The sequence below is a fragment of the Triturus cristatus genome, chromosome 6 (assembly GCF_964204655.1).
Source record: "Triturus cristatus chromosome 6, aTriCri1.1, whole genome shotgun sequence".
In the NCBI taxonomy this organism is placed as follows: Eukaryota; Metazoa; Chordata; class Amphibia; order Caudata; family Salamandridae; genus Triturus; species Triturus cristatus.
The window spans coordinates 888,674,910-888,686,990 of NC_140589.1; the positions used below are offsets into that span (position 1 = coordinate 888,674,910).

The window sequence follows — 12,081 nt, forward strand, 5'->3', positions numbered from 1 at the left end:
GCTGTCACACAGACCTACTGTCACCAATATACACAGAGTGGGCTTTTGGTCCGCCCCTTTAAACCACAGATTTCCATAAGCCTAATTCAGCTATTGGCTGGAGCTTTTGTCAATCATGTCTTGACTTAGACAATAACATTAAGTCAAGATGAATACTCCATTCACAAAAAGAAACCCAACTATGTGAAGCGGACCAACTCTCCACTGAAGAAAACACAGTTTTCTTGTAAAACCCTCACCCACCAGGGTTACCCCTTGGTGGCATGCTTCAACATCGGGTCCATCCCGTTCCACTACAGATCGGGGTGTGCTGCAACCTACGGACTACGCTGGAGCACTTTTTTGATTTTGTACAATGATAAAGAAGGTGTTAAAAAGGAGTGGGGTCTTTTGCGCTGGAATGTAATTTAAAAATACCTGGCTAGTAGGTGTCTCCTATTTATTCGGACCTCTAGTCAGTATGGTTAAAAAGGGAAGAAAATAGGAAAAGGGTATATTATGTACCTGCTTTCGTAGCGGAACGGGATGGACCCCATGGTTAAGCATGCCACCAATGGGTAACCCTGGTGGGTGAGGGTTTTCTTCAGTGGAGAGTTGGTCCACTTGACATAGCTAGGACTCTTTTTGTGAATGAAATACTTGTTGAGGAAGCGAACCCAGTATATCCTCTCACTCCCCCTTCTTTTTGATACAAGATGAACACTTAACTTGACTGTTTGGTTGCATCCTTCCATCTCCGCTACAGTGCTTGCCCTGAAAAGCATGAGGAACTGCTATACAATTATAACCTTCTCTGTCTGCTTCTGCTGGCTCCCTCTTTAGTGTCTCACTTTAAGGTGCAAACACTGCATGTGTTAGCACATTAAACTCAGACAAATTGGCTTTGCCAATGATTGTTTTAGCCATGGCTAGTGCTTTATAAAGAATATGCTCTCTCTGTGGATGGATTCATTACATTCATTTTTTTTTTATTCTATACCACTTGATGTACTACCATCCAAAATGGATACTTCTGATGCTACTCAAATCTGCCTTTTCTGAAGAACAGTCTTCATGTGGACCACCTTGAGGATCTGCTCCGTAAGCCACAATCTTATTGCCGGGTCTACTAACCTGACAAACCTTACCGGCTTCAAGACAGGGATCAGCATGCACACAATCCACTAACACCACCGATGTGGCAGATATTCGAGGAATACATAACATGCAAAAAAAGAAGGATACAGATGAAAACTTGCCTTACTCCTCGGATAGAGGCTGCGCTGAAGTTCCACTCATGAATCCCTTTCTGTAAGACACAAGGATAGATTTGTAGGTCAGGAAAACAAAACACCATTAATACAGAAAATCCTATATGCTATTCTTAAATATTAGATTAAAGGTAACTGCACAAAACATATGTAGGGAACAAACAGCATGGCTTCCATTGCTCGGATTGGCTGCTCGCCCAGGACATGGCATTATGGGAGTGGGTACACTGTCTCATTTGCATTTTTGCTAGGTTTTGGTGATGGGGTATGGAGTAGTCTCGGAGCTAGACCAGAGCGAGAATGCACTGCTTATTTTTACTTTGCTGACATTCATTTGCTAGTTTATGTTTTTCTATTTGGGAAGTGTTCACTGTTTGAGTGCGTTAGCCTGTCAAAAAGACAGTGTATTCAATAATAGCCTATGCAAATGAATTTGTTGAATTTCATCGTTATAATCACATGCGGCATTTACAGCTTTCTTTTGTTCTAAAAGTAAAGAAGGGCATCACATCGGCGGTCTTAAAGATGCAACAAACATCTAGCCCTTTGACAGAAGTATATACACTCTGTCATATTTTGCTCTTGTATGCAGGGACATCTTAAGGATTTGGGGGGCCCTGGGCCAAACATATTTTGGGGGCCCCTGTTCAGGACACCTTTGAATTTATGATCTAATTTGAGCCCCTGTTTCCCACGCATTTTCCGCTTCCTCAGCTGCGCTAGCGATCCAGTTTGCATCATAGGCATTAGCCTATATATTCCCGATGTAAATGGACATGTGCAGCTTACAGGTGTAGGATTCAGGGTTTCCTGTCCTGCTACTACGTTTTTAATACTTTTTAAATTGTATATGTGTGGCTGAATTACTCTGTGCTTTTTAACAATTTCTCCTACCTATGCGCCCTTGCACTTTACTTGATTTTGCTTGCCAACACCTCCTTAGCTGCTCTGATTCGCATTTCGGTTTTCCTCCAGTCCTGGTCCGCTGCTGTTGATACGCCGATTGTGTGGAGGGCTGAGGCTACTATCGGGCTACTCACTTCCGCCCACGCAGTTTCCACTTCCTCAGCTGTGCTAGCGATCCAGTTTGTATCATAGGCATCAGCCTTTATATTCCCGATGCAAACGGATGCGCGCAGCTGATAGCTGTAGGATTTAGTGTTTCCTGCCCTGCTACTAGGTTTTTATTACTTTTTAAATTGTAAATGTCTGGCTGAATTACTCTGTGCTTTTTAACAATTTCTCCTACCTATGCGCACTTGCACTTTACTTGATTCTGCTTGCCTACACCTCCTTAGCTGCTTCGATTCGCATCCCGCTTTTCCTCCAGTCCTGGTCCGCCGCGGCTTATACGCCGATTGTGCAGACGGCTGGGGCTACTATCGGGCTCCTCACTTATGCCTATGCAGTTTCCGCTTCCTCAGCTGCGTTGGCGATCCAGTTTGCATCACAGGCATTAGCCTATATATTCCCGATGCAAACGGACGCGCTAAGTGGACTTGCACAGCGGGCGCGCCGCTGGCGCCGAAGGTAAGCCTGTCTGCGCCCGGAGGCGTTCGGCGCCGGCCGTGCTGCCCAGTTCCCCTCCGGTGAGTTTCTTCCACTATATTGCAATAGGGAAAAACTGCTTAGCCTTAGGCGGCTACCATTATGTCACTGTACAGCCGCTGATCCGAGGTTGGAGGTAGACTTTCGAAGTAATAAGTGCAACTGGACTCTCCTCCAGCCCAGGAAACTCACACCCAATATCCTCCCACGCAACAATAAGTGTAAAAACAATAAGAAAATAGAGGACTTAAAGGCCACCCTTTTAAATTGTCGCTCTATACAAAAGCATGAACCATACATTTATGGCCTACTTTTAGACTAACAGTCTGATCTTTTATTTCTCACTGAGACCTGGCTGTCTGAAGACTCCAACCCTACTATCACCTCGGCCATCCCTACGGGTTATAACATTTTTAGGAGGGACCGATCGAATGGGAAGGAGGGAGGTGTTGCCATAATTTACAATAAAAAACTAGACTGCTTAGGCTTCTGCTGTACCTTATCCCCCTATCATAGCATAGCTGGATTTCTGATTTACAGACCTCCCAGTGCTATTGGAAATGTTATTACTACGCTTAATACAGCCACCACCTCCCTGGCCTTAAAATACAACAACTGCCTCATTCTGGGATATTTCAATATACATATGGACAATGGAAAAGACCCTCAAACAATTTCCTTGTTGGAGGTGCTGCAGGCCTGCAACACGTTTCCATCTGTTTCTCTGGCCACCCATGAGAAGGGCCATACCCTAGACCAAATCGTTCACAACTTTAACATATCAGTAAGCCTACCTCTTCCCATTACCTGGTCTGACCACCTCCTATTAAAATTCGTCATTCCCAACTCTGCCACAGCCCCTTGAGCTAACACAGGGCAGAGGGTCTCTAATTACAGGACGTTCCATAAAATATTCATCCCGATGTTAGCAGACGCACTCGGTCGTTCCTCACCAGAGCTGTCTGGCTGCCCCGACTCGGACGCCCTCTCAATAGATTCATGGCTCCGAACCAACATTGATGCAGTGGTACTGGTTGTTTGCTGCTCCTCAAAGAGGTCAGCCCCGCCAGCTCCATGGTTTAACGATTCCCTTAGATCTCGCAACAGAAATTGTGGAACAATTGAACGGAAATGGCGTAAATCCTATCTACCTGAGGACAGGAAGGTGTATAAAGACACCTTAAAAGCTCATTACATTCTCGTGAAGGCAGCCAAGAAAAACCTCTTTCAAACCAAGATAGAAAATGCCCAAAATAAGAGTAAGGAAATCTTTAGCATAGTTAAATCCTTTACTGCCCTGAGAGCCGGCACAAAGGAAGGGCCATGCACTGAAGAATGGTCTAAGTAAATAGTTGAATTCTTCCACAAAAAGATCTCCGTGATCCAACAAGCCTTCACTAACATCTCAGAGGAAGAACTGACCTTCTACCTTAGTTCTAATAGCAAATTTCACCTCTTGGATCCTCCATCTTTACTAGCTTTCCCTGAGTTTCAGCTTGAAGAGTCACTGACCCCTCTCCAAAGCATTAAGTCTGGCTCTCCTACTGACCCATGTCCAGGGAATATCTTGAACCTATTAGCTCCCACCATAAACCCCACAGTAAACCAGCTCTTTAATGCTTCTCTCTCCTCAGGCAACATGCAGAAATTATGGAAGAATGCTAAGATTCTTCAACTGATAAAAAAGGCCAACGCCAAACCGACGGACCCTGCCAACTACAGGCCAATCTCCCTTCTTCCGACCCTCTCCAGTGTACTAGAGAAGCATGTAAACAAGGCCCTCCAAAAACACATTGAAGATGGGAAGCTCCTTCATGAGTCCCAATCCGGTTTTAGGGCTAACTACAGTATGGAGTCCGCTCTGCTGGAAGTGACTGAATTTCTCAAGGGTAAGCTGGACCAGGGAGGCAAGACTGTTCTGATATTGCTCGATACGTCGGCGGCCTTCGATATGGTCCCACAAGAGAGGCTCCTGGAGAGACTTGCTAACATCGGTCTGGGGGGGGACCGCCTTAACATGGATGTCATCCTTCTTGGCAAATAGATCTCAGGACATCTGGCTCCCCCCTTTCTCATCCCCAGTTTCGGCCATGAATGTAGGTGTCCCTCAGGGCTCCATTCTCAGTCCTACCCTTTTTAATATATATCTATCCCCCTTGCATTTCTGGTAGAGGAAGAGGGCGCCAAAATTGTTTCCTATGCTGATGACACTCAGCTGATTTTTACGTGTGAAAAAGGAACCGACTTTGACGGGGCAATGATTAGGTCTTGCCTCACAAAGGTTTTTAACTGGCTTAAAATCAATCAGCTGAAGTGCAATCCTGACAAAACTGAAGTTGTTTTCTTTGGTAATCCATAAACGCCTGACTGGAGCGCTTGGTGGCCAAAAGATCTGCCGCACCCGCACGCTGAAAATCAGAAAGTCAAAAACGTAGAAATTGTCATAGACAAGACACTCTCCATGTGCTTTCAAATTCAAAATCTAAATGGCACTTGCTTTGGCATACTCTGGATGCTAAAAAAAAACTCCTGCCACTGTTACCGCTTGAGAGCAGAAAGATCGTGGTGCAGACTCTGGTGACATCAAAGCTTGACTATGTCAACAGCTTGTACCTCTGTCTTCCCAAATCCCTTATCCAGCGCCTACAAGTGGTACAATACGCGGCGGCCAGAGCCATCCTGAGACCTAAACCCAGATCTAGTATGACTCCTATTCTTAAGTCTCTCCGCATAAAAGAACGGATCGGCTTCAAAACGATGATCATCTTCTTTAAAGCTTTCCATGGCTTAGGAGCCGGCTACATAAATAAGCACGTTAATCGCTACACAACAGCTAGACCCCTAAATTCTTCCAATGCCAACCTGGCCATCATGCCTAAAATATGCAGTGCCCGCATTGGAGGCAGATCCCACGGCTTTCTAGGCCCAAAATTGTGGAATAGCCTTCCTGAGTCTCTGAGACTAACCACAGACCTACTCTCTTTCATGAAAGAACTTAAAAACCTGGCTTTTTGATAACTGATGGGTCTTTTACGCATGTTTTCCTCCCACTGTCATGTGCCAGGACACTATAATCTGAGTAGCTGTGCGCTTTATTAAATACACAATTTCATTTCATTAGGTCCCTGACAGTGCAAAGGAACACTCGTCCAAATTCTAAGCACCTTATTTATGAGGCTTTGCTTCACTTTTATGTCGCTGGTGCGTCACTTTTTGTGACGCACCGGCAGCATAAATTATGTGCAATGTTACGCCCTATTTACAAAGTGACGCATCTAGGCAGATGCTTCACTTTGTAAACCCCTGCACTGCATTATACCTGCACCAGGCATAATGTATGCAGGGTGGGTGTTGCCCCGCAAAATGCCTCGTAGAAGTGGCGCATTGAAAACTATGAGAACTCAGTGCGCCACTTCTAGGACGCCATTGCGTCAATATCTTACACCTGCCACACAGCAGGCATAAGACTGATGCAGGCCCTTTCACATGGGGCTTGCCCCATGTGAAAGGACACATTACTGGAGTTGCGTCTATTTTCAGACACACCCCAGCAATGCATCACTTTTGCGCATACAGATTCGTCAGAAATACTGACATATCTGTAACTCCTTGCGACATGATGCGTCATACAGTAAATATGACACATCCATTAAGTCGCAACGAGGGCGCACTAAGAAGTGACGCATCCCTGTTTTCACACAGCGATGCATCACTTCTCATAAATAAGGCCCTGAATGTGTTTACATCTAATATTCAGGGATAGTTATGTGTGTTTTCAATATTGTAACACAGCAGCAGCTCACCAATATTACTGCAAATAATCTCTGTGACGCCCTCCCATTTCTTATATGTTAGGCCTTGTTTTGATCTAAAATAAACGTTTTTATGTATATTGCATGAAACATAAACACAAAATTTCTCTGCAAAATGGCTGTACTAGACTCTCACACATCAGGTACATAAGAAATAAATGAAAGGAAAACAGAATTTAAAACAAACTGTTTAGGAAATATTCAAGGTCATTAGGGCAAAACTCTGGAGAATGGAGCTGACTGTCAGGGGGCCCCCTGAAAGGCTGGGGCCCTGGGCCAGAGCCCACTTTGCCCATGCAATAAAACGTCTCTGCTTGTATGCTTTTAAAGTTCACGACTTACAAAGTTAACTGTATTTGCTGACTAAGAACACTCTTTAAGGGTGCAGTTAACTCTGCCTAAGCAGTCTGTCCCGCATGGGGTCACAACGCCCAGCGTCCACATTATGGTAGCCCAAGATTTTGCTTCATTATGGGATTTTCTTTCGAGGATAGCTAGAGAAAACACACAGATAAATCTGTTACGCACACTTTTTACAGCAAAAACAACACCAATTGGCTTTACCTACGGTTGTTTAAATCTGAAAGAGTGTCCGGTAGCTGTGAGTTTGTATGCATGGATGAAGGGGAGAAAGAGAGGGAAGCGTGCAGTGAGCAGGTGTGACGGGAGAGGTATCTTGCTGTGGAGTGTGATCTGAGAACATGAAGTGTTTTATTTGTGTGTGTTTTAATGGCTTTTTTGCCAGGGCGAGTTGCTATACAGTGCGGCATGGCTAAGAGAGGTTTGGTGTGATATGGAGGGTATTAGCTCTTAACCTATCGTGGAGCATTGTGGCATGTGGGACTGGTGCGCTGTTTTGTGTCACTTAGGGCTTTGGTGTGTCTTTAGGGGACGGGAGAGTGATGTATCATGGGTGTTTGGTGTGTACTGAAGTGTCATCATATGCTTAACTGCAGAGGTTATAATGCAGTAGTGGCAGTGCACAAGACAATTATCTATTTTGTGTACAAACAATGCAGTTAATCATTCGCTGAGACAATTTGGAATCCATGGTTATTAGTACTTTACGTACAGTGATTTTTGAGGATATATGCACGTAAAAAACAATAGTGCTAGATCCAGAATCCCAGAACTCTTTGTTAGAAAAGCTTAATAGAAATGGTGCCCAAACATACCCGACCAAGTGGCAACTGGGCTTCATTCCTGGCAGAGGGCCAGTTTGTATGTAACCTTAAAAAGACTGGGGATGTCAAAAACATTTTCATTACCACAGTCTCTTCAAACATACATGCTACTGAGCTCTCTGCTAAGTGTCACATGTTATAAGCACCAATGTACCCGTCTTCTTAAAGAAGAATGGCGCATACTGTGGCAATGCGGAACACACTCCTGGCCGGCATGGGCACCACCTGCCCTCGCTGCTGTTGTCAGAGGTTCCACGCAGCTCCTGACACTTTAGTGCCAGAGTTAAGCAAGGCAGTGGGCAGCCGGCTTTAGCTGCGTTTGTAGCTGAACAAGGCATACCCATGTACGCACCTTTTCCTTTTCACCTCAGAGCAGTCTCCACAGACTGCTGTGCTTGCCTGCTTTTTAGCTGCCAGGTGCCCCCACCTTGTGCAACACATTCAACCAGTAACGCTTTTCAAGTCAAAAGATGAACAAATTGCATTTAGTGAAGTTTCGTTGCTCTTCTTAATGTGGGAAATAGGGTCAGCTGGTTACAAAGTCAGGACTGGCTATAAGGTGTCAATACGGAGTATGCATAACTGTCAGCACTAGGCTTAAGTGGCGGTGGAGAACTGCACAATATTTCCTGTTTGTTGATGCAGTTTCATGAGTTCCAATGGTTGCGGCGGATGCCAGCTGCACGTTTCCAAAGGGTCCAGGACTCTCGCACAATCTTTGCCTCTCACAGATTCGGTCTGTACCAGGGGTACTCACAAACTTTCTCTTGGGGGCCAAATTTACAGTGCGGTTAGTGGCCGAGGGCCACACCTTGGGGGCGGGGTCATTGGGGGAGGGGGCGGGGCTAGAGCAACAAAAAAAAACTGCGACCATGAGGTGGAACATAGGTCCCTGCAGCGGACGCCTTCGTCCACTGAGCCACCGGACCCGGCATACACATCTCTCCATCTCCCTCCCTCCTTCCTCCGTCTCCCTCCTTCCTCCGTCTCCCTCCTTCCTCCGTCTCCCTCCCTCCTCCGTCTCCCTCCTTCCTCCATCTCCCTCCGTCTCCCTCCCTCCTCCGTCTCCCCCCTCTCCCTCCCTCTCCTTCCGTCTCCCTCTATCTCTCCCCCTCTATCTCTCCCCCTCTGTGTCTCCCCCTCTGTGTCTCCCCCCCTCTGTGTCTCCCCCCTCTGTGTCTCCCCCCCTCTGTGTCTCCCCCCCTCTGTGTCTCCCCCCCCTCTCTCCTTCCCTCTGTCTCTCTCCTTCCCTCTCCCTCTCTCTCCTTCCCTCTCCCTCTCTCTCCTTCCCTCTCCCTCTCTCTCCTTCCCTCTGTCTCCCTCCCTCTCCTTCCCTCTCTCTCCTTCCCTCTCCCTCTCTCTCCTTCCCTCTCCCTCTCTCTCCTTCCCTCTGTCTCCCTCCCTCTCCTTCCCTCTCCTTCCCTCTCTCTCCTTCCCTCTCCCTCTCTCTCCTTCCCTCTCTCTCTCTCTCCTTCCCTCTGTCTCCCTCCCTCTGTCTCCCTCCCCTCTATCTCCCTCCCTCTGTCTCCCTCTCTCTCCTTCCCTCTGTCTCCCTCCCTCTCTCTCCTTCCCTCTGTCTCCCTCCCTCTGTCTCCCTCCCTCCGTCTCTCTCCTTCCCTCTGTCTCCCTCCCTCTCTCTCCTTCCCTCTGTCTCCCTCCCTCTGTCTCCCTCCCTCTGTCTCTCTCCTTCCCTCTGTCTCCCTCCCTCTGTCTCCCTCCCTCTGTCTCTCTCCTTCCCTCTGTCTCCCTCCCTCCCTCTCTCTATCTCTCTCCCTCTCTCTCCTTCCCTCTGTCTCCCTCCCTCCCTCTATCTCTCTCCCTCTCTCTCCTTCCCTCTGTCTCCCTCCCTCTCTCTATCTCTCTCCCTCTCTCTCCTTCCCTCTGTCTCCCTCCTTCTCTCTATCTCTCTCCCTCTCTCTCTCTCTCCTTCCCTGTCTCCCTCCCTCCCTCTCTCTATCTCTCTCCCTCTCTCTCCTTCCCTCTGTCTCCCTCCCTCCCTCCCTCCCTCTCTCTATCTCTCTCCCTCTCTCTCCTTCCCTCTCTCTCCCTCTATCTCTCTCCCTCTCTCTCAATCAGTTTGTCTCCCTCCCTCTCCATCTGTTCTCCCTCTGTCCCCCTCCCTCCGTCTCCCAACTTGTCTGTCTCTCTCACGCTGTCTCTCCCACGCTGTTTCCTGCTCTGTCTTCCCTCTCTCCCTCCCGCTTTAAACTCACCTGCTGCTCTCACTAGCTGCTGCCCCCCCCCCGCCCCCCCCCCTGCCCGTCACCTCACCCGGCGCTTCCCTGGAACACAAACAGCCGCCGCACCCAAGTACTTCACAGCTCTTTTAAAGGCCAAGTCACTTGTTAATGAGGCTTTGTTGTATTTCATCTCTTCTTAGCGCCCCTGCATCTCCACTCATTCAGAGGGGAGATGCAGGGGCGCTAAGAAGAGGTGAAATACAAAAAAGCCTCATTAACAAGTGACTTGGCTTTTAAAAGAATCGCCCGGCCTCACAGCTCCGCGCTGCTGCAACCGGCGGTGCACAGGTACGATGTCTGCAAGGTCCGCGGGCCGCCAGGGAAGGCTTGCCGGGCCGCTGGCGGCCCGTACTATGAGTACCCCTGGTCTGTACAGTTCAGTCAGAAGCCAGGCCCACTTCCCGTGGACAGCGTGGCGCGCGCTACGGAAGCTCCCGTGGTCTGACCTGTGCTTGGCCTCAAAGCGAGGCTGTGACACGTACACGCGGCCTGAAGCCGAGCTTGCACTACACCGGCGGTAGTAGGCTGCGAGACAGGAAGCACCGCGCTCCAGTACCTTCTGTCAGGTGTATGTTTATGTTCACACTGCCCGGGGTTGGACGGGAAGGGCCTGGCGCCAACAGACAGTAAACGTTTCGGGCAATGGCATTTTTTTTAACATTTAAAACTTAAACGCTGGCTGCTCCTAGCATCAATCGAGACAATTACTGCACATTTACACATTTCAGTCATATTTTAGGTACATACATAATCTGGCATGTATATGCTGCTGGGTTTGTGACCAACATCATGCAAGAAGAAAATGAAGTATCTGGTAATTTACAAGATCTATGTTCTTATTATGTATAGCATGTCAGTATTCTCACTATGGATGTGCTTAAAAATGTCAGTGTACACTTTGTCACTTGAACTAGGGGTGGGCGGATTTGGCGGAATTTGGTGGCTCCGAGTTACTTTTGTAACAGAGAGTTCTGGCCAAATTCCACCAAGCTCCACACGGTGGAATTTCTTCTTGCGCGGCTCCAGAAATGCACGCGAGATTTAGCGTCCTCCAGCACCATTTTCTAATGCGGGCAGTCACGCGAGAGGGCTGCGTCTTGAGTAGATTTGCTGCTGCTCAAGTAGATTTTCTACTTGAACAGCCGCAAAATCAACTCGAATGGCAGTACACTCCTGCGTGTGGTGCAGATTTTCAAAGCTGTGCGAAGTACTGGCGCCAAATTGCAGCGTCACATTCCTGCCCGTTGGCCGAACTCTGTGGAATCTCGCTGAGTTTTTATGTAACTCCGCAAATTCCACGGAGTTAAACATCGCAAGTTCCACCCACACCCAATTTGAAAGCAAGAAAGAGCTCCACTTTCTAAAAAAAAAAATACATTACATTTATCTCTACATTGTGCCGAAATATTGCATTTTATTTTAACGAATGTCTGAATCATGTTTCTTCAGAAGCATGCCAGCCCATATTTGGCAACATGTAATTATGTAAGATCCCTGTCACTCCAAATTAACAGTCAAACGATTGGGGATCCTTGAACCTTCTTCCCTCTACGGCGTTGAGTGCCATTGATCAAGCAATTGATCATTTTGATGACGTGCTCTTGGTTGAAAGCTACTAAAAAAAATAAACTTGAAAGTCAAATGAAACCATAGTGATGTACCTCATTAGTGAAGTGAAGGAGTTTTGAAGTGTTATTTAGTGCACTAAGTGGGCCAACACTGTGCCTGTCACATGCAGGAGTTCATACGCAATGTCCCGAGAAGTCCGCTTTGTGACACTAGAACGCAGTAGGAAGATGGAAATTGTTGATTAACAGTGGTGTCCCTAAGCATAAGATACTATTTCATTCTAACCGAATACTCGGTTTAATTTACAATTTACTTTAGGAAGTGTCCTATTTTATATTCCAGGAAAACAGATCACTTACCTTTGGTAACACTCTTTCTGGCGGATACTCTATCAAACTCCAGATTCCTCACTTTAGAATATCTTCCAGGAGCCAGACTGGATCTGGGATTTGTTTCTAGCAGTGCTCCTGCGCGAAGC

At 47.2% G+C, this 12,081-nt stretch overlaps 1 protein-coding gene across 2 annotated transcripts in view; it reads right to left on the reverse strand.

Moving 5' to 3' along the window:
• MAP3K5 (mitogen-activated protein kinase kinase kinase 5) overlaps positions 1 to 12,081 on the reverse strand; it is an 816,933-nt gene that overhangs the window by 207,941 nt on the left and 596,911 nt on the right. For both annotated transcript variants that reach the window (XR_014963045.1, XM_085611527.1), the window contains exon 12: positions 1,239 to 1,288. Coding sequence is in view for 1 of the 2 variants with exons in the window: in XM_085611527.1 (XP_085467653.1) it covers positions 1,239 to 1,288 (50 nt within the window). In the remaining variant the exon portion in view is untranslated. The remainder of the gene's footprint in view (positions 1 to 1,238; positions 1,289 to 12,081) is intronic.